Source organism: Bactrocera neohumeralis, chromosome 6 (genome assembly GCF_024586455.1).
Source record: "Bactrocera neohumeralis isolate Rockhampton chromosome 6, APGP_CSIRO_Bneo_wtdbg2-racon-allhic-juicebox.fasta_v2, whole genome shotgun sequence".
NCBI classification, from domain to species: Eukaryota; Metazoa; Arthropoda; class Insecta; order Diptera; family Tephritidae; genus Bactrocera; species Bactrocera neohumeralis.
This window is the reverse complement of record NC_065923.1, coordinates 68,051,034-68,074,345: the sequence shown is the minus strand read 5'-3', so window position 1 is coordinate 68,074,345 and position 23,312 is coordinate 68,051,034. Positions and strand designations below refer to the sequence as shown.

The 23,312-nt window shown below is 37.1% G+C and overlaps 1 protein-coding gene and 1 long non-coding RNA gene across 2 annotated transcripts; both read left to right on the top strand.

The window, feature by feature from the left end:
- The first annotated feature begins 4,650 nt into the window (after positions 1–4,650).
- Positions 4,651–17,963, top strand: LOC126762829 (uncharacterized). The gene is made up of 14 exons (XM_050479871.1): positions 4,651–4,781; positions 6,065–6,237; positions 6,837–7,202; positions 7,257–7,393; positions 7,884–8,493; positions 8,554–8,831; positions 8,900–9,154; positions 13,198–13,319; positions 13,449–13,624; positions 15,753–16,121; positions 16,181–16,317; positions 16,552–17,158; positions 17,224–17,504; positions 17,571–17,963. The coding sequence occupies exons 1-14, from the start codon at positions 4,691–4,693 to the stop codon at positions 17,767–17,769; spliced, it is 3,801 nt and encodes a 1,266-aa protein (XP_050335828.1). The 5' UTR covers positions 4,651–4,690; the 3' UTR covers positions 17,770–17,963.
- On the top strand, positions 10,149–10,912 carry LOC126761140 (uncharacterized). The gene is made up of 3 exons (XR_007667317.1): positions 10,149–10,545; positions 10,635–10,738; positions 10,813–10,912. It is a non-coding gene; the product is annotated as an uncharacterized LOC126761140 (long non-coding RNA).
- Positions 17,964–23,312: the final 5,349 nt, after the last annotated feature.

Genomic DNA, 23,312 nt, shown 5'->3' with positions numbered 1-23,312 from the left:
GTGTGTGTGTGGACAACCACAAGCCATGTGCAGCAGGCAGGAAGCCGCAATAAGCTAGGAGGAAATAAGCAACAAGAACAACAACAACACGCAATATGAATGCAAAAAAGTGGCGGAAAAGCGATGTAAACGCAAACAAAGCGCAAAAGCGTGTGTGTGTGTGTGGGTGAGCGTCTGTCTAGGAAAGGCAAAACCGCAGGCATTTTGTGTAGGGTGCTTTTTTCTACTTTATTTTTTTTAACCACTACTTATGTGTATATGTGTGTGTGTGTCGCAGCTGGCATTCATTCATAAAATCGCTACTGCTGGCGTGCAATTGCTGATATCAACAAAAGCAGGCGCTGAATATCGGCGCCAGCGCAGCTGAATAGGAAGTTGAAAAAATGTAAGAAAGAAAGGGAAATGGGTAAAGAGCATAAACAGCCAACAAACACGTGCAGGTGGCACACTTGTTGCTGCAACAACTGAAAAATTGTTGCGTAGCAAATATGTGTGTGTGTGGTAGTAAGCTGTTTGTGTATATGTATGTATGTGTGTTTGGTGTACAAAATGCCAACACGCAAAGGAAAACCACAGTCATGTCGCCGCTAGCGGAGTTTGTGCGCCAACTTGTTAATGCAATTTTTAACCTTTCAACGACAATCATTTGTCAACTGCTGCAGCAAGACTATGTGATAATATGGAGCATTTTATTGTGTCACCCCTTTAAATATTTTATTATTTTGTATTTTTATTTCATTTCATTTCATGCTCAATAAAATTGTCAACAGTTGACAGAACAATAAATGTCGCGATTAGCTGACAAATTCATTTCGCTGGAAAAGTAGGGAAACATTTGAAATTTTAGCTTGTGTATTTAGATATGTGAGACTGTATGAATTGGTAAAGAACAACAAATGAGCGGAAAAGGACGTCAATAGCAGCGAAAGAGAGGGGTTTGACAAGCGTTTGGCAACACATGCTGTCAAAGGATGATGGCTTCTGCTGCTTTAGAAATTTTGCTTTTTGATGGTATTCTACTTGCTATGTTTGTATTTATATAATATATAATTTTTTTGGAAAAAAAAATTCTTCTCTACTTCAAAAAAAATCTTACTTGGGTTAGGTTAGGTTTGGCTTAGAGCTCAATTCAACAGGATGAATACCAATTAGGTAATGTCCAGATAGATATTAGGTTGTCAAATATCTTCCTCTCTTTTCAATGCTTTATAAAAAGTGTTACAGTAATCGGATTTAGTTCAAATGTGCGCCGTTTCGTTCGTTAATCTGTTTCCATCTAGACGGCAACTTCAGAACACCTCCCTCGTAAAAGCCGCCCTCCTTATTTGCGAAGAACTGGGACAGCCACTTTTCACAAGCCTCTTTTGAGTTCAACTTTACACCAACAAGGGCGTTCGCTATGGTTAGGAACAGGTGGTAATCACTTGGCGCTATATCCGGGCTATATGATGGATAAAACCTCCCATCAGAGCTCCCGTAACTTCTGACGAGTCATCAATGAAATGTGTGGCCTGGCGTTATCCTGGCGGAACACTACTCCCTTCCTGTTGCCCAATTCTGGAAGCTTCTGGTCGATCGCCTGCATCAAGCACTCCAGTTGTTCGCAGTAGGTGGTAGAATTAAGCCTCTGGCCATATCGGAGCAGCTCATAGTGCATGATTCCCTTCCAATCCCACCAAACACACAGCAAAACCTTCCTGGCTGTCAATCCCGGCTTGGCCAGTGTTTGGAACGATTCACCGGCCTCGGACCACGACTGTTTTCGCTTGATATTGTCGTATGTGATCCTTTTATCATCGCCAGTCACCATACGCTTCAAAAATTGGTCAAGTTCGTTCCGTTTCAGCAGCATATCACAGGCGTTGATTCGGTCTAGAAGGTTTTTTTTTTGCGTCAAATCATGCGGCACCCAAACATCAAGCTTTTTTGTGTATCCAGCCTTCTGCTGATGGTTTAAAATGGTTTAGTGACTAACTGCTATCTTCTGGGCGATGTCAAAAGATGCCACATGCCGGTCTATCCCGATGTTTTCCATGATTTGATCGATATTCGTCGTCACAGGTCTTCCGTCGGCTGGCTTATCCATGGTGTCGTTTTCACCCGCTCTGAATCGTCGAAACCATTCCTCCGCTGTTCGAAGTGATAGGGTACCATCCCCCAAAACACCATTAATCTCACGGAACGTTTCTCTAGCAGATTTGCCTTTATCGCAGGAAAACTTTAAAATAGCGCGAATTTAGGCGTTAGTGAACTCCCTGTTTACACGTCTATAACTGTTAGACGCAATATCCAAACTAATCATGCATAACGTCGTTTTGTAGGTTATGTCAGACCTTTCCAAAGATGTAAAGTATTGCGTGATACGAGCTCTGTAACGCTTTATACATAAGGGAGGGAGGAAGATATTTGACAACCAATAGATAGATAGAAAATAACAGAGGTTTTGCACTGCGGCCGATGGTCTATTGTGCCCTCTCCCTGATCCCTGTCCATATAGATGAATCGAAAGGCCTTGAGTCTGCTTCTAAAAATTGCTGGACAATCTACAATCAGGTGTTCTGGAGTTTCCGGTTCCATGTCGCAAAACGGCAGTTTGCACAAGAGACTATGCAAATGTCGGACAAGTGTTTCTGTAGCCTGCAGTGCCTATTATAGAGCACGACAAGAAGGCGGAATTTGTCTCGGGAGTGGTTGATCATATCTCTAAACCTTGCTAGGTTGTAACCTCAGAATAGTAACTTGGTGGCGCATTCTTGTTGCCTGCCGCCAGTGCCGTGAAAAAGTGGGCACCCCGTGAGGAGCAGCTCTTTTATGGCGTGGGACAGCACCGCATGCATGGTTCTGATGCTATCATCCTGGAAGCCGCCGCAGGGCGGGCCAGTTCGTCGGCCAGCATATTGCCGGCTACCACTGTATGCCCCGGTACTCAGATCAGATTTACACGGTTACAAACTGACAGGCGTTTCAGCCTTTCTATACACTCCTCCACTAATAGCGATTTAACTTCTTAAACTGCGGCCTGTTTAACGCTGGGTATAGCGATACGCTGGTTGCGATAGTTGCGTTGGAGACTGATTTATGCTCGATGCTCGGAAACGTCCCATTGTTATTCGGTACCGCAATGCCTGCTCCAATGCCTTCCGGTGCTTTGAGCCGTCAGTGTACTCCTGGATATTGCTGATCCATAGTATTAAGTCGAATGGGGAATCATTAATTTAAAGAGTAACTTTAAACTTCTTTGTGAAGTTTACCCTCTTCGTAACGCCATGTCTTGGAAGAAGGACCAGTGGTGTCCAGTAAGAACCATTACGATTGCGGCTATATGAACATTGCTAAGTGCAAGTAGTTCAGTAGATCTGCCGTGTTATTCTCTAGGCTAAAATGATCTTGCAAAAGCAATTGAAAGAGGCAGCACTTCGTAGCAGTATGCCTACAGCCACATTCTATTTGAAAAACACTACAATGGTACGGAATCCCAAGGCTAAGCTTGACGAATAGCTCCTTACTGAAAATTTCCCCTTCAACCTTCCCTCCTAGCTTTGACACATCCGCATATTCCTCGTGAGTATGTGTTCAATGCTGTACTTCTGGCTTGCTAAATCGTCTTTCACAGTCTCTTAGATTCATATGGCAAACAATTTGCTTGCTCCAGGAAGTTTTCAACATCTTTAGATGACTGTGAGCTCTTCTTGTGCTTGACAAAGCTTTTCATTGAGTAATGCTGCTGAATGAAGTCCAGTGTAGAAGTTCTCGCAAGTGACGAAAGTTCTCTAAGCGCCATTCACTTGGGAGTGGCCAGAAACGATCTTTTACATATGGCTCAAACAGCTCACGACTGCCTTCTTAGACCAAGTATACCCTCGGTAGCCAAAGAATATTTGAATGTTTGGGAGCGAGCTAAAGTGAGAAGGCAAAACATTCCTCCCCAGGGTTGTGCGCCAGGCTTGGGAAAAAAACGTAAAACACGCGCCGCAAATGAAAAGGAAACAATAGCCTCGGATGAGAAACCCCACTTTTGATGACGATCGCTGCAAATGTGTTAAAGATTACTAATTAAAGGCATGCACCTGAAATGTACGTTCACTTAATTGGCAAGCTGCAGCTGCCCAGCTGGTTGATGTCCTCGTGAAAATAAAGGCTGACATCACCGCCGTACAAGAAATTCGAGTAAGTCCTTGTGGCATTTACTACAGTGGTCATATAAAGGAGCGCAAATGCGGTGTGGGGTACGTGATGGGAGGGAGCGAAGCTATTCAATAATTCGCTGATTTGTGCCCTCACACCGAGGGAAGGGAAGGACATTGTAACCCAAAATGTCTTCTATGCCGTGCAGACCACACAAATAAAGTTGTAGATCCAATATTGTATTTACCATATCATAACCTCCCACTCTATATATAGCTATATTTCACCTGTTGGTTACACACTTAAAATTTTATGCTCACATCTCCTTCAATGGCCAATTACGGTGTCAACATATGTCAGCTCGTTAAAAATTCAGTTGACAATTATGCCAGTTTCCGTGTCACAGTGACAGCTGGATATGTCAATTATACAACGAACGATTTTTTTATACCGTTAACTAAAAAAAAAATATTCTATATAAATAGCCAAACCGAACTGCTAGCAAACTAATCCTTTACAAATTTTTAAAAAATTCGCATTTGATTACATATACTGGCGATTTGCAATGGACTTGAAGCTCTTCAATTTAATTATATATTATTTTTTAAAACTCAATATGAAGACGTTGGTGTCCTTCAACTGTTGGGATATGCAAAGTAAGTCGAAATATAACTTGGAGTTTAAGCTATTGAAAACATTAATAACTAATTTCAAAAGTGATCTCAACATTCAGAAAAATATGAATGCCTGTTTGTGAAACATGGAAGGAAGTCCTGAACGTTTCATAAAAAATGGCATTAAACGGTGATGTAATTTTCTAATTTATCATTTTCAATATTAGCGAATATACTTACATATGTATCATGAAGATTTAAAAAAAAAATATTTATTTGGTGCGTAATTAAGTTCCCGCTGTTTTTTTATAATAAAAATTCAAGTTTATTGTAAAGAAATTGTTACAAATAAATTATTCGAAATATTGTCTGTCGCTGCTCACATCTTTTTTCCATATTTCTGGCAAAGTTCGAATACCATAACGGTAAAAATGTCCATCTTTTGACGCCATCCTAGAATTAAGCCATTTTTCGATGCCGTTTTGTGAGTGCAACTGCTTCTGAGTCAGGCAATGCCATCTTACGGGACAAATAATAATCGAATGGTGCAACATCTGGGGAGTATAGCGGGTAGGGCAGGGTTTTCCATTTAAGGTAAGTTTGAACGTACATTTTTCGTGCCGCTCCTGGATTTTCGAAGCGTTCGGCTTAATCGCAATAATTGAAGGTGACACCTTTTTCATTGATGGTTTCGTTTAGCTTCGGTGGCTTTAATAAAAAATAACGCCAGCCTTGTCCCATATAATACACAGTATAACTTTCTCAGCGTGAACTGAGGCTACGAAACTTCCTTTTCTTTAAATTGTTGTAATTTATCCCCTTTTCATCACCAGTTACGATTCGATGAAGAAAAGCATTTTTCTGTTACTGTAGGACCAATTGTTCGCAGGTGAAAAGGCGACGGTCAAGGCACTTCGGCTTCAAATCATAAGGTTTCTTGTTATAGAATTATTCCCAGCGCATGCAGTTGCTTTGAAATGGCTTGAAGGGTGACTCCTAATGCTGTGGCTTTCTTGCGTTTGACACGCATCCTCATTAAAGAGCGTCTTCGAAGGTTTTTAGTCTTTCTTCACTCGTACGGAGCTTAATATCGAAATAACCAGCTTTGAAGCGACGAAACCGATCACGATATATTGTATTGTTTCACTTGGGGAAGGTCCTCGGCAGGTTTTTGGAGCTGCCGATGTGCTTCAGACGCCAAATGAAATCAATATGCTTTGATAAATTAATCACTTGAATCATTTTATCGTGTATACTCGTATAACCATTTGATTTCGAATTTTTTCTCAAACTAACTTAATTTATTTTTTTTCTGATATTTTAAGCTCAACTAGCTTTTTACAAATTAGCCGCTGAGAACTCGTTTTATATCGACCACATTAATCTGAATGATTCTAAGGCTATACGAGGCATAGAGTACCGATTAATTGGTAAAAAGCCAACTATGGGCATCTTTATGGATTTGAATTGTGACAGCGCCGAGGAACTTCTGAATATTGTAAGTGTGATTTTAATTTTGGTTCACTGCCTCTGATAACTAGTTTTAAAGAATCATCCCTTTTAGTTTGCATTACGCTTCATTTTCCTTACCTTCTTTAACTTTTAAAGGCTGTTTTTTTTCAATGTCAGGTTAGCAGCCAACTATCAGTTAAGTTCTGGTTAAAAAACAAGGCGCTTCACAGCAAGAAGGAGTCTTGGTTAAGTTAACCAGAATTCAACTGACAGATGTTTGCTAACCAGGCATTGAGAGAATGACCTTAAGTCTCTAACACAGATATAAAGGTTCTTTACCGAAAGAAGGAGTCTTGGTTAAGTTAACCAGAACTTAACTGGCAGATGTTTTCTATCCACACATTCAAAAAAAAGGTCTTAAGTCTCTCACACAGTTATAACTGACTCTGAGATCTTAAAGATGTCCAGATTTTATTTAAAAGTGAATAATAACCATTTCAGAGACGTAACTTACTTATTACTTGTTGCCTACCTTTAGGCTGGACACTAATTTAACTTATCTAATTTTGCTACTTTTAATATAACAATATAGTTAACGTTAGCTGCCTTTTTCTCTTCCTCTCTTAATATTTTCTATTCCTGCAGGCCAGCCAGGAGCGCCTCTTCAGTGACCATTTCTTCTGGTTGATTTACGATGACTTCGCTAATGTAACATACTTTCGCGCGCTCTTCAAGCGTCTGAATCTTGCTGTTGATGCCGAAATCACCTACGCATTTTTGAATAATCTAGAAGCTGATTGGAATAGCACAGCCTTCTCTAGCTACACGCTCTATGATGTTTACAACAATGGCTTTTATTATGGTGCCAAATTGAATATGACTCTGGATCGTGAAATATATTGCAATGACGAAGAGTGCTTTGTCAATAAATATCTCTCGAAATTACATTTGCGCAACAAATATGGTAACAGGAATAGATTGCATGATGCCACACTGCGTTTAACTGTGGTGGTAAGTACGATGAGTACAAAATTTAATGAGTTTTTAAGCAATATTTAATTGCAGGTCACAAAAGTGCCTTTAACTAGTACACCCGAGGAGATATTTGCTTTTCTGCGTTCGGTTAATGGCACCAACTATGATGCTATAGCACGTTTCGGTTTTCAGGCGCTATCGATTTTGGTAGATGTTTTAGGCTGCAAGTAAGTCAGAAACGGACTTAGCTTAAAACTTGGAAACAAGTTATCTCTTCTCTTTTTCAATCGCTCTCTCTCACAATCTCGCTCTTATTATCTTGATGTCTATTATTATTTATCCAATATGAATATCAATATCCATATCAATATCAATATCAATAACAATATCAATATCAATATCAATATCAATATCAATATCAATATCAATATCAATATCAATATCAATATCAATATCAATATCAATATCAATATCAATATCAATATCAATATCAATATCAATATCAATATCAATATCAATATCAATATCAATATCAACATCAATATCAATATCAATATCAATATCAATATCAATATCAATATCAATATCAATATCAATATCAATATCAATATCAATATCAACAATCAATATCAAAATCAATATCAATTTCAATTTCAATATCAATATCTACATCTATTTCCCACTCTCCAACTCTCTCTCCCCTCTTTTTCAACTCAGAGTAAACCACACATTTGTCAATCGCTGGACGATCAATGAAACACATGGCGGTCTTATTGGCGCGTTGGCCGTGCAAAGCGCTGATTTCATATCTACACCGTTTATACCGACACTACCACGCATGGAATTCTTCACAATAACTGCTGAGACCTCGTCCTTTCGTTCGATCTGTCTATTTCGTACGCCACGTAATTCCGGCATACAGGGTGACGTTTTCTTGAAACCTTTCAACACCACCGTCTGGCTGCTCTTTGCTTTGCTGCTACTACTAACGGCTATAGTTTTATGGAGCATCTTCAGATTGGAGCGTTATCGCATGTACAAACGTTATATCGATTATATGCCTTCGCTCCTGGCTACTTTTCTCATTTCCTTTGGTTCCGCTTGCAGTCAGGGTAGTGATATGGTACCGGGTTCCATGGGTGGGCGTATGGTATTCTATACATTGTATTTATTAACTTTTCTCATGTACAACTATTACACGTCTATTGTGGTTTCATCGCTGCTTGGCTCGCCGGTCAAGTCCGACATCAAGACAATGGGTCAGCTCGCTGATAGTTCCTTAGAAGTCGGCTTGGAGCCATTGCCATTCACGCTGACCTATTTGAATGTTAGTAGCTAACAATTCTAAATATTTGTATAAATAAATGATGCACTTTCAATCGCATAGAATTCTCTGCTACCGGAAGTACGCCGCTTCAAACACAAAATAGACTCTGTACCCAATCCGAAAGCCATTTGGATGCCTTTGGAGAAAGGCATACTGCGTGTGCGTGATCAACCGGGTTTCGTTTTTGGCTTTGAAGCCTCTACTGGTTTTCTGCTCGTCAAACGTTATTATAAACCCTATGAAATCTGTGACCTGAACGAAATTCTCTTTCGTCCCGAGAAGAGTCTATACAGCGCAGTGCATAAGAACTCCAGCTTCAAAGAGATTGCCAGGCAAAAGTAAACAAAAAAATAATATAACTGAATTCCAAACTTAATTATTTTTATTTGTTTCTAATAATTTGTAGAGTTATACGCATTCTGGAGACAGGCGTCAATTTGAAGTTACACCGTTACTGGGTGCAGACCACTTTGGAGTGTTTCGATAGCAATTTCATTGTTGAAGTTGGCATGGAGTACATGGCGCCATTATTTATGTTGCTGGCTTGTACATATATTTTGGTGCTTATTATATTATTGTTTGAAATTTTGCATAAAAAATATTGGGCAGAACGGAAAGTGAGATTGGAGAATATATTGTTTGGTGAAAATTGGCACAATGAGTAGAAACTGTCTAAAAAGCTTAAATAACTGTTTAAATTAGGAAATGCTTGGTTTGAAATATTTTAAATATTATTAAAAGTATTAAAAAAAAGATAAAGTGCGTTTCATGCTACATAGTTTGTTCTTTGTGAATTTTCGAAATAAAATCTTACGATTGCATTAAAAGTTTTGTATTTAGTGGTTCAAGAATGAAAACATGAGTATGATTTATTCATAAAAACAGACAAGTATACAATTTTTTGGCGCTACTGGATTTTTAATTACTACTTTCTGCAAAATTTTTTATATATTTTTGCTTTTTTTGTGCATAATTGCAATCTCAAATACAATTAACGCCTACATTTATGCTTTCTTTTTATTCCCTGAACAGGGTATATTAAGTTTGTCACGAAGTTTGTAACACCCAGAAGGAAGCGTCGGAAACCCTATAAAGTATATATATAAATGATTAGTTGTTGAGCTGAGTCGATTTAGCCATGTCCGTCTGTCCGTCCGTGCGTCCGCCCGTCCGTCTGTATACATACGAACTAGTCCCTCAGTTTTTAAGATATCGTTTTGAAATTTTGCAAACGCCATTTTCTCTTCAAGAAGCTGATCATTTGTCGGAACTACCGATATCGGACCACTATAACATATAGCTGCCATACAAACTGAACGATCGGAATCAAGTTCTTGTATGGAAAACTTTCACATTTGACAATGTATCTTCACAAAAGTTGGCACAGGTTGTTTTCTAAGCCAACAATGTAATCTCCGAAGAAATTGTTCAGATCGGCTCACTATAGCATATAGCTGCCATACAAACTGAACAATCGGAAAAAAGTTCTTGTATGGAAAACTTTTGTATTTGACAAGATATATTCACGAAATTTGGTATAGATTATTTTATAAGGTAACAGTGTAATCTCCGAAGAAATTGTTCAGATCGGACTATAGCATATAACTGCCATACAAACCGAACGATCGGAATCAGGGGCTTGTATGGAAAACTTTTCAGCTTACGTTCTCAGATATAACCAATATATAACTAATACTTAACCAGTATATAACCAATTTATAACCATTTTATAACCAAAATTCAATTATGTTTGAATATGAGTGGTTTCTATTATATCGTTTTTTCTTCGCCTGTAAACTTATGAAAATTGATGTTACCTTATTTTGCATTTTAGGTGACAATATAGTATTTTTCCAAATTAACATGTCAAATTATTGCATCAGTTCATATAACAAACTTGCTTCAATATTTGTATGCATATGAAAAATAAATTAGTTCAGTGAAAGCAAAATTACTTGAAATTACGTATACGCCATGACCAACTTTGATATGAAAGCCATAATATGCCTTCATAGCATGGCAATCGAGTTAAGTTTTTCTAAAACTCCAGTTGTAAGTGAAATTTAAATGAATTACTTTATAGATACGTAAGCTAGTTAACAATATTATTTTAAATTTGCATTTATTCTATATTTTTGTAGAAAATAGTATCTATATACAACTTTTAGGAAACATACTTTTTATGGCTGTGTGTATTTTTTATTAAATTTTCGATTGCACTTTTAAAGTAACTTAAAAGAAAATGGTAAGTCAAAAGTTAAAATATATAAATTTAATAAAGAAGAAGAAATAATAATTTAATTTAATTATTGGTTTCAGATGCAGTCAATCTGGAAATGCTATGGATGTGATTGGAACGCATTGTTTCCAAGGATTTTAATGAATTGAATACATATTATATTAAAAAAAAGAAATTATAATTAATTACACTTCAAAAAATACTTTTCGTTGTTTATTTTAAGTATAACTATTTGAATCTAACGAAAATTTAAAAAACCTTGCTGTTTTTATGTTCGAAAGTGTATATGAATACGAGTTTAAAAAATAATATATCTGTCATCAACAATATCCTTCCTAGTGTGTGTGCCTTAATGCTATTTGCCAAATTGACATTCCTACAAATATTAAGCTAAGCGGTCGCCACCGGCCCTAAAACCACACCAAACCATTGTTTTTTTCTTGATGAAATGCCAGCTCTTGAATCTCACTCTTTTCAGCTGCTTGTTTGCATATCCATTAAGCTGGAAATGTCTCCCATCGGTAAAAACAGTAAAGTTGAACGAATTGTTTCAATTCAAGTTTCATTCTTACAAGAGACTTTAAATACTGCGTTGAGTATACTGCGCTTTCGAACGGCGTTCAAATACTATTATACCTTTATGCTTATTCTTGTCAATAACCTCCCATAATATATTTAAATTTATTTAAATGAGAATGCTACATGTGTATCTTGTGAAACTTTCTACATTCATTCATTGGGAAATTAGTAACCAATCCATGACAATGATCAATGACAGATCAGTGACAAAAGAAAAAATAGCAAATATTTTTTTTGAATAGATATTGGTTTAAACGAGCTAGTACGTTTCAAGTTTGTATTACTACAACTATAATTTTAGGTATAAATACATAAAGTTCCCTTACAGTTATCGACTGCACTTAAATCATTGTGCGTGCGTTATAACCCATCAATCAAAGTTGAAGAAATTAGTGCAATATCCATATTGACATTTTCATTACTAATCAGTGTTGAGCAAACTTAACCCTTTACATACTTTTGTGCTTTTAAAAGATAGTAGTGAAATCGAATATAATAGTCGGCTGATGGATTTGCTGAGGAGTATATTTTATTGCTGAAATGAATCTTTAAATAATTTTTATTTAAAATTAGGTAAGAAACTAGCTTTACTTATTCCCTAAATTATTAAAGGAACTAAATTAATATGGATTCTAATTTACCAAGTAATGCTGATTATTTTGACATTTTAGTTATTATAAATATAATAAACGTCGATCCAGTAAATATGTTGCATTAAGCAGTTAGTTAGGGACTTTAACCTTGTGAAAGTATTTGGTTTTAAAATCAGGACTTTTTAACTTAAATCTAGTAGAGTCTCAGCCTTCGTTTAACTGTTGTGGATTCACAACGCGTTGTTTTTAATGTCAAGTGTTTTGCTTGAAACAATTCTGAGTGCTTTGCCAGTCTTTTGTGACATCCAGCCATAGGGAAGCATCAAAAGCCGGAATGCGGAACTTCAAAAATCGGCTAAACCTAACTTGCACCTATCTTATATCTCTCCCACGCAACCACCTGATTAAGTATTACTTCTTGGGAGTGATAAGACATTTAAGCCTTCTCTGTGGCACTTACTGGCGGACACCTAATCTGCTCTATATGTCTCAGTTTTGTCATGATTGAGGCTGCTGCTTCGCTGACGAATTTCCAGTTCTCAATGGACTGACACATAAATCTCCTCAAAATTTTCACCCTAAAACTACCGTCGAGTGTAGTTTTATGTTTTTCCCTTGTAGTTAAAAAGCGAGGGCAAGAAAAAGATGAAAAGTAGAAGAGAGTCTTCAAAGCACTCTGAACAACTCAAACTATTCGGACTAATGTCGTGTTGGAGTCTGTACACTCATTGCATTTGCTCTGGAGGTCATCTAGGTGTTTAGCCACTGCTACATGTTAAGTTCCGTCATTTTTGGTAAAGGTTTAGGGCAGTGTATTCTAGATTATTTTAGTTGTGGCTGTGAAGTTCCGTAGAAGGGGGTCTAGAACCGAGCTTTGCGGTAAGCCATTGGAAATACATTAGCTCTTGGGGTCTTCATTAGTATCGATTAATATTCTCCTGTTTTCAAATTAACTTATAATAATTGACATATGATATTGCTAATACATAACTTTATAGCTATTTTTTAGAAAAGCATCAGCTTCCTCGAAGGGTTAATTTACCATTGTTTAACAACTAATAACTTTTAAGCCTATTGAGCGCAATTGTTAGCACTAATTGAGTGATTATCCTATTTATTTGCTTAAACAATTTGATTTGTCTACACTGCAATTTAGTTAAAAATCTGACCTTTTTTGTCAATAAAAAATAAATAGCAGAATTATAATTAAATTAAAATAATTTTCGTTATTAACGCAGGCCTTTGGTCTCAAATAAATAGGCTCGCCAGCTTGTAACGCCAATAGTAGCTATAAAACCCACGCACCATAAATTTGATCATCAAAATGGAGCAATTGCTCTTAAATTTTATTCTGCATCATTTTCTAAATGCGAATATTAATTCCATTGTTGTGCTGAACTGTTGGAGTTTGCAAAGTAAGTCTAATTACTAGTCTAATTAGTAAATTCTTTTACGTTTCAAGTTTGTAAAGTTCATATTAATTATTGATTCGCTCCTCTTGGATTACCTTTTTTTCTTGCGCATTATTTTAATTTCCGTTCCAGCTCAATGTGACTTTTCAAAAATGTTGAACGAGCACTCATTGTATTCTAGATTTGTGAATATCGAAACGATCGATATATCAAGCGACTTTGAATACCGTTACTTACTACATAAGCGGCCAGGATTGGGTGTATATTTTGATATGAATTGCAAAAGAGCGGAGCAAGTATTGAGTATCGTAAGTAAGCGAGTTATACTCTATATAAAAGAGTAATTATGTATATAGACTATATAAATGGATATAATATTTTTTAAGAAAGGTACCCAAGTATTATAGTATATATAGAGAACTTATACACTCTTATAAAAGGTTGTACCTTCTCTATTTAACTCTGCAGCTCGTATTATTTTCTCAAGCAATAGATTGAAGAAGTCGCACGACAGCTATCTGAAACCTCGCTTGGTATCGAAAGACTCCTTCCCGATCCTTACGGAGCTCAACGTACCGTATTAGTTTTGCGGGCGGTCTTAAAATCGACGAAGAGGTGGTGTGTATCGATCTTCCTTTCACGGGTCTTTTCCAGGATTTACCGCATGGTGAAAATCTGGTCGGTAATAGATTTTCCAAGTCTAAAGCCTCTTTGATAAGGTCTAATCAGTTTGTTGAGGATGAGCTTCAGTCTTTCAAATATTACACTCGATAAAACCACATAAGCGATATTAAGGAGACTTTTCCCAAGGTAATTGGCACAGATTGTGGGGTCCCCTTTTGTGGATTGGACAGAGCATACGTAGGTCGCGCATGCTTTCATTCGTTTATACCTTGGAAGGAAACTGATACCGCCCTTGTCGCATTGTTGATCATCAGGCGGGTGTTTGTCCTTCTCAAGCACTTCATACTTACACATTTCGGGCTCCTTCTTTTTTTGTCTGCAAATGCGTATGGCTTCCCTCTTCAACTCTCGTTATCTATTGCGAGGTTGGTTGTCCACTTTCTTTCTACTGCGAGGCGATAATCCTCATCGCTCCAGCTGATTTATCGAAAACCAATGGTTTCACTTGTAACTGTTCGCAATGAGCTTGAAATGCTGTCTCACAGTTCGCTTATAACGAGTTGCTAATGAGTGCTCTCAGAGAGCAGGAGTGCAAGTCGAGTAAAAAGCCGTTTTTGCTCTGATGCGGATTGCAGCTATATGCTTGGAGTGTACCCCAGGACTCGGCGACTCAGGCTTTCTCTCACCATAAATCCTACAACGAATTTGCGTTTCTTTATATGGCCACTGTAGTAAATGTTACAAGGACCTACTTGCCTCTGTCCTTGTCTCGTCCGACGCATTTCTTGGATGGCGGTAATGTCAGCCTTTTCATTTGCGATATAATTACGAGACCGGACATTCCAGTTGCATGCCCTTATAACGTAGTCCTTATTACGTTTGCTGTGGTCGTCATCAAAAGTGGGGTCTTTCATCCGAAGCTGTTGTTTCGTTTTCATTGGAAGTGACTTCTACGTGATGGGTCCCAAACCCATCGCACAACCTCGCTAGGCGGTTCCAGGATGCGCGGTGAATGTAGGAATTGGGTGAAGCTCTACGACTGTAACTGCTTACCCAGAAGCATGACTATACCCGATTACACCCGTAAGAAAGAATACTTTCGCGTCAGCCAAAACTGAAAAGTACTATTGAATTATGTATTCGGGAGACACTTAGTGACATATAAGAAAGTTTCCATAAAAGATCTTGATTTTGATCGTTCAGTTTGTATAGCAGCTATCTATAGTGAACCGATCTGAACAATTTCTTAAAAATAATCCATGCCAAATATCGTGAAGATACCTCATCATCTAAATTCGATTTCCTTACAAGAACTTAATTTGGATCCCTCAGTTTATATGGTAGTTATATAGTATAGTGGTCCGGTAGCTGTTTCCGACGACAAATAAGCAACTTTTTGAGGACAAAAAGAATTGTGCAAAAATTTAAAGTGATATCCCTGAAACTGAGAGGTTTGTCCACGTATATGTAGACAGTCGGACATGGCAAAATCATCTCAACTCGTCACGCTGATCATTAGATCGTAGTATATGTGTATATTTTATACAGTCTACGACGTTTTCAGCAAATTCAACGTTTCCAGTTCAGAGCATCATAAAATGGATTTGGGCGGCAAAACATACAATTTTTGAAATTTCAGCCATGCTTCTGTATTTTGTAAATTAGATTTGGGTTATGGTACCGTTTTTTGTATAAGTAGAAGCTAAGAAGTCAAACAGTTCTTCTTCTGATCTTCTGACCTTCTGAGCAAGTTTGTTCCTCTACAACCAAATCTTTCAGCAAAACATAACAATATTCCTCTCCATTCTACAGCTTAATCATAGCCGTCTCTACAATGGACACTATAAATGGCTGCTCTATGATCATACAGCAGATCTACACAATTTCAAACGACTCTTCGATGATGCTAATATTGGCGTGGATGCAGAGCTTACTTATGCCATCTTGAAGCCAACACTACTCGGCGCGTTTACCAACGTGAACCTGACCTCATTTGTAAAATACGATGTCTACAATAACGGGTACTTTTTAGGTGGTAAACTGAATATGACGGTTGATTGTGAAGTTAAATGCAATATGAAAACATGTTATGTAAAACGTTATCTTTCTGGACTACATAAGCGCTCCAAGTATGGTAATCGAGACAAAATGCCTGACATAACAATGCGTGTGTCTGTGGTGGTATGCGACAGAACTGATCATTCAGCAAGAATCCTATGTTATTTCTAATCTCATTACAGGTCACTAAATTACCATTGAGTACACCGGTGCCGATGCTTATTGATTTTCTCAAGTCTGAGAATAATTCGAATGTAGATCCGATAGCTCGTTTTGGATTTCGAATTTTGTTGATCTATAAAGATTTATTCGGTTGCAAGTAAGTATTAGATAATGTGCTGGAAACAATAGTTATAGAGCCGTTCAATATACATTTATTTTTTTGCTTTCGCTCTTGATTTATAACTCTCTCCTTAAATAAGTCTCACTTAATTTATTTTTATTTTGATGTAACTCTCTCAATTTATATTTCACCCTTTCTTCGTCACTCTCTCTTTAAATTTCTCTCTCAATTTGTATTTTTATCTTACTCTTTCACTCTCATTAACCTTAGAATGCGTTATACCTTTCGCTCTCACTGGGGCATCAATGAAACTTACGGCGGTGGTGTTGGCGACTTGGTAACAGGTGAAGCCGACTTTTTATCAACACCTTTTCTCAGCACAGCAGAGCGTATTAAACACGTCTCACCACTTATCGAAACCGGTGGCTTTAGTTCGGTTTGCCTCTTTCGTACGCCGCACAGTTCCAGCATAAAAGGTGAAGCATTTTTGCAACCTTTCGACGGTACGGTTTGGCTCGTATTCATCATACTGTTGTTATTGGTAGCAGTGCTTTTGTGGCGCATTTTCGCTTTGGAGTTATGTAACCTCCGCACCCATTTACCTTATAAGCCCTCGTTGCTGGCGACAGTGCTATTGGCATTCGGCTCGGCTTGTTATCAGGGCAGTAGTATTGTACCCTCTTCGGCGGGTGGACGTATGGCCTATTTTTCACTCTACTTTGCCACTTTCATAGTATATAACTACTACACCTCGATTTTGCTTTCAACACTGCTTGGAACACCGCCGAAATCCGATATTAAAACATTGGGTCAGTTGGCTGATAGTGCTTTGCCGGTTGGCTTGGAGCCCTTGCCCTACACATATGTCTATTTGAATGTAAGTGGTATCTTTTGTAAAATGTTTATAAAATTTTACATATTTGGTGGACATTCCTGTTTTAGGGCTCCCAGCTGCCCGATGTGCGTCGATTTGTGTATCGCAAAATTGAGTTGAGTAAAAATCCGCAAAAAGTCTGGATTCCGTTAGAAGAGGGTGTTTTACGCGTACGTGATGAACCTGGTTTTGTTTTTGTGCTTGAGACTTCATATGCTTACCCGTTTTTGGAGCGAAATTTCCTACCTCATCAGATTTGTGATCTGAACCAGGTCAATTTGCGTCCAGATAAAAGTCTCTTCACGCAGCTGCACAAGAACTCTTCATATAAAGAACTAACGCGCTTACGGTATATTAATTTTTGTATTATATAACATTTTTAGAACTATTATAAAAATTCAAATTTTCTTCTAAGCGCCATACGAATGTTGGAGACGGGCGTTTTCCATAAGCATCGACGCTACTGGGTTAGAAATAAATTGAATTGCGTACCGACTAACTATCTCTTCGCAGTGGGCATGGAATATGCGGCACCGCTCTTTCTAATGCTGGTTTTCTCATATCTCATATGCCTCTTAATACTGGGAGTGGAGTTACTCATTAAACACTTGTAAGCGTGGCACTCTCTCTCTATGAGTTGAGTTTTTGGATTTTTGGGTAAAGCTACGGTTATTGTGGGATTTATCTAACTAGAAGAATTCTAACTTGAGGAAATGAGTAGGAGCCATGAAAGTTCTTGGTAATTGATCTACAGTGTTATTATAAAATTGGTTTAATATCAAAGTTCAATAAAGGTAGCAGAAATAAATTGTTTCAGCCTTTTTAGCACACAATAGCTCGAGTGAAAACGGAAGCAACTCTGCAGTTTGATCAAACACACATTTACATATTTGTGAACTTTAAATGTCACTGTTGAAAGTTCTTATTTTCATTAACTGCGACGTGAGCTAGCATTATTCGTGTTTTGAACTTAAAAAAACTCGGAAAAATCGGATCCTTAATGTTATTTTTCCAAGATTTTTGTTCTGATAATTTTTCTATAGCAGCTTACCTCCCGCACATATGCACCTCCTTTTCTGGGGTAGTAGGTTTCAGGTCACGCTAATAGAGGGTGGATGGCGTAGACGCATGCGACTCAGGGCGGTACTTTCAACTTCTACATGGACGGATCGAAAATGGCTGCTTGAGTAAGAGCTGAGATATAATGCGCGCAGTCAGGCCTCAGGCGGCCTTTCAAGCTGCTGGAATAGCGCTTAGCTTCTGTGATCAAGCAAGTCACTGAAAATGCTAATAGCGCAGGAAATAATGTAAAAGTCATCAATATGTACTACGATGGCTAAGCGGCGGTTAAAGCAATATGCTCACATCGCATTGCGTCAAAGATTTTCCTGAGAAGCAGGCAGGCAGTGACTGACTGAAAGCGGCAGCATATATATTGGGTTCCAGGCCGCTTGACTACCGAACCTGTTCAGGCATCACACAAGTGGCTGAAAAATACTAAACAAAAGCGCTGATACTCGCCTCAAGGTGAGATGGATGAGATGAGATGGAATGACATAGGAGCATACAAGATCACCAAGAACACATTCAAGGGAGCGTTGGTTAAACACGCAAGTTTTCTATTCAAACGATCTTAAAAAGACTGCATGAGAGAGTCATTGGAACAGCTACTGCTTATATCCGGCCCTATTTAGAATTTGGCTTAGATATCTAGTAGATTTCCAGTTCAAGGGGCTAGATGAAATATCAGAATTAGAGATAAAGTAACTAAATTTTGCAAAAAAGGTTGACGTCCTGCACCAAGTAAACTTCAAATCGTAAGAATAGTGAATCTCTATCTGGTAGTAATGGTAGATTTTTGGGCAAATACACAGTAGTTGGATAACGGGCTCTCAAGGCATCACTAAAATTAAATTTAAAGATAATGCTCTGGGGAAAAAATAGTAAGATTTTTTTATTTAAATTTCACGCGAAACCCTTGAGCCAAAATATTATTGTTCTAGGTTGGTCTGACTGTCAGTAACATCTGAGCCAAATGTCAGATCAAAACACTCATTAATTGACGACCAACCACGTCTAGGATGGAAATCAACATCAGCTGATGATCAACACGTCAATAAAATAAAAGAATCGGTGCCAAAGTCGAGCCGAAGTCGAAAAAAACACTTGAAAGCAGGTAACAAATCAAGGTTATATTGGTAGTTGTCTTCGATTATTGAGTTGTGGTGCACTCCGAATTCCTTCCGACCGGCGAAACTGTTAACTTTTTGAGTGTTATGCAACGTTTACGTGAAGCTATGCATAAAAGAGGTCAGATTTATGGGCCCAAAACTCTTGGTGTTTGTACTCTTGGTATTTTTTCACCAAATTTTTAAACAAAGTCGTGTTGCCACCACCGTATTCGCCTGATTTAGCTCCTTGTGACTTCTGGCTATTAAGCAAACTCAAAGCACCGCTCCGAGAAACCATTTTGAGTCAATTTGAAGACACTAAACGTGATTCGCTACGCGTATTGATGGCTATTCCGGAAATTAATGTAAAAGTTAAAAAACTGTTTCGAGAATTGGAAAATACGTTGTCACGAGAGTATTGGGGTCAAAGTAGATTACTTTGAGGGGAACGACATGGATTTTGAAGCATAAATTAAGAATTTTAAAATAATGGATAAAATCTTACTATTTTTTGCTCATAGCAGTACATTGAATTTAATTTATTTGCTCTTAAAGTAATTATTCATTTAACAGTCACACATAAGTAATTCGAATTTAACAACATTAAAGTAACCACTAAATTACACCATGAACTTTATGCTCAGGTATAATGGTGCAGCTTTTAATGCAGAATGCATGTAAAAATATTCCGCAAAACCGCTGAACCAGTTTAGTTTTCAGCTGCAAGTATGTCGTTCAAATTACCATTAAATTTTGGGCTTTAATCCTCTTTTATTTAATATTGCAATTTACTTAAAAAGTGGAAGTTAACAATTATGCGAAAGATATTAATAATTTTAGTGATGGGTATAGAGAAAAACGTGAATATAAGTAGAGTTGATAATTTGAGTTATAAATATTTGAAGACTACTACTAAGACAATTCACGACTACCGAAACTTCAAATATTGAAAGAACTAGCGCTAAAAGTAACACATACCTAACTTGCAACTCATAAGATTTTTGAGTAAGAAAAACATAAGCAATCAGACGTACACAAGAGTTTCGGCTAGAATTATCAACATAGTCTTAAGAAACTCATAGAAACTTTAACAGAAATTTTTTGTAGCACTACTGGATAACTAATCGGTGATTTAACCAGTGATTTAACAGTGATTTATTCAGTTATGTAACCGGTGTATTAACGGTTAGGTGGCTTGCAGGTTAGCTTTTGTGCTAAAGTTTTTTATCAAATAATACTCAATTTTGAATTCAGCTTATACAAATTTTTAATAACAGCATAACAGTTTAAAATTGTTAAAAATATGTTTAATTTATTTAAGAAATTTATAAAAAAACTTTTTACTTTTCCTTTTTAAAAGTCGTATATTTGTACCTCTCCAACAAGGGTTATATTTACTTTCACTTTCCCAGCTGTTTGATGTTGTAATGTAGTTTTGAATTGTAAATACACTTGTATGTACTTACTGAGCAGCGGTAAGGAATACATTTGAACTTGAATTTGCATTTGTACCTGCAGTTTTCCAAGCAGGTTAGGATTAAAAAGGTGTGGAAAATGTTATCCCGACAAGCACAAGCGACAAAAGGTGAATGTATATGAGAGATAAAAGCAAAAAATGCAGATTTGTTTGTGTCAAGTGCTTTTGAGAGGGGGAACATTGTGTCAAAATCGCTGCAGGTATGCGACAAGCAGCCGCTGGAGAATTGGGGTTAGATGTGCGTTAGGGTTGGGTGTGAAGTTAGGGTAAAGGTGTGAAGTAAGTATGGAAGGAATTTAATTGTTGACTTTTTTGGCATAAAATTTTGTATTTGACTATATTTTTGGTAAATTTATATTTTATATCTCTAAATATTTCATGTTGGGTTTTACCGAACATGGCCTAGGAATAATTGAAGATCATCAACGAAAAGCATTTGTGAATACTTTTTTGTTTTTTTTAAGATAATTTAGTTTAGTATTATATGACCTGGTCTACGAAAAGAGGGCTAACGTGCAAAAACTAGTTTTCTGGGAAAAGCTATTAAAAAGTAATCGTCAGTTTCTCGTTATCTCATTAATTGTTCTCCTTTTTTTTGACACCTAAGCCCCCTTTTCGTAGACCAGGTCACATATATATATAATAGCATTGTAAATTTTTATACCATCTGAAAGTATGGCTTTCAAAAAACCTATAGCCTCTTGACTTATTAAAAAAATCTGAAATATTGACGTCAAATTTTTGATTGAAAATTAGAGTTGTTTTTAAATTTCAAGTCGATATAAGGTTTCCTCTTTAATATCAAAAAAAGTTATAATATGTTTGGGATATAAGAAAGTAAGTTTGCAACAAATATCGTGAAAGAAAATGCTTCTTTTATACAAAATTGAAGTAAAAAAAAATCCAAAAATAGATATTTAAAATTTTCACATAAATTTTGAGGTTATAGGAAAGTGGTATTAATATAAAAGTTTTAGATCCTTTCATTACCTATAACTTTGCTTCACAACTTTTTCCTAAACAACTCATAGTTTTGCTGGAAATCGAGATAAACCGTTTCTAACCTTCCGAAATTCAAACATTTTCCACTTCTGTACCGCAGATCGCCCGTAAATTATTTTTCTTTCATCTTTGTTATTTTATATTCCGTTTCCAAATGGGTTTCAACTTTGTTTCTTTTTTTGCTGTTCAAAAATGAGTGAAAATAATGATGAAATTCGCTATATTTTGAAATTTTTGTATAAAAAGGGAAGAATGCCACGCAAGCCACCAATGAAATTTGTGAAGCTTACGAAGACGATGCTGTATCCGTTCGTGTAACACAACAATGGTTCGCTCGCTTGCCTTCTGGAAATTTCGATGTGAAAAATGCACCTCGCTCTGGTTGACCTTTCATTGAAAAAGTTGATGAAATTATGAAAAAGATTGACCAGGACTGTCACATAAGCAGCCATGACATCGCTAAGGAACTTTCATCATCAAACGGTTTTGAACCATTTAAAAAGGCTGGCTACAAAAAAAAAAGCTCGATGTTTGGGTACCACATGAGTTGTCTGTGAAAAATTAATGGACCGAATTAACATCTGCGTTTCTTTGCTGAAACGAAATGAAATCGAACTATTCTTGAAGCGAATGGTAACAGGAGACGAAAAGTGGATCAAATACGACAATAAAGTGCGAAAAAGATCATGGTCCAAGTGTGATGAAGCTCAACAAATGGTCGCAAAGCCAAGATTGACGTCTCGAAAGGTTATGCTGAGTGTTTGGTGGGTTTGGAAAGGAATCATCCACTGTGGGCTGCTCCAGCCTGGTCAAACGATTGATTCTACATTTTACTGTCAATAATTGATGAGATTGAAGCAGCAATCGAAAAAAACGGCCAGAACTGATCAACAGAAAGGGCTTAGTCTTCCATCAGGACAACGCTAGACCACACACATCTTTGATGACTTGGCAAAAACTGAGAGAGCTTAGCTGAGAAGTTTTGATGCATTCACCATGTGGCCCTGACCTTGCACCATCGGACTACGATTTGTTTCGGTCAATGCAGAACTACCTTAATGGAGTAAAGTTGGCTTTAAGAGAAACCTGTGAAAATTACTTGTCATAGATTTTCGTCGAGAAACCAGAAAAGTTTTACACTGATGAAATAATGTCTCTAGCGGAAAAATGGCAAAAAGTGGTCAACGAAAATAGTACATATTTGTTTATTCACTTATTATTAGAAATATAAAAAAATAAGTTGACATTTGATTAGAAATACGAAAAGACTTTTTCGACTACCCACTTTTTTCCCGGTATTATTCCATGTACCTATACCTTATTAACATTCATTACAAATTTACTTCAACAAATAGACTATTTAAAGTTTCTTGAAAAAAATCACATATGTTTGCCACTGTAATTTATAATAGATTACTATTGACCAGTAATGGAAATATGCATGCCGTTTTGTTCTGCTATATAGTATGTAAATTACGTTGACTGTTAGGTTGTCAAGTACAACTAA

Excerpts from the sequence above, each read along its gene's own strand:
- LOC126762829 (XM_050479871.1), top strand. The coding sequence starts at position 4,691 with ATGGACTTGAAGCTCTTCAATTTAATTATATATTATTTTTTAAAACTC. Across the intron at positions 16,122-16,180 it reads CAATGCGTGTGTCTGTGGTG|GTCACTAAATTACCATTGAG; the intron begins GTATGCGACAGA and ends ATCTCATTACAG. Across the intron at positions 17,505-17,570 it reads AAAGAACTAACGCGCTTACG|CGCCATACGAATGTTGGAGA; the intron begins GTATATTAATTT and ends TTTTCTTCTAAG.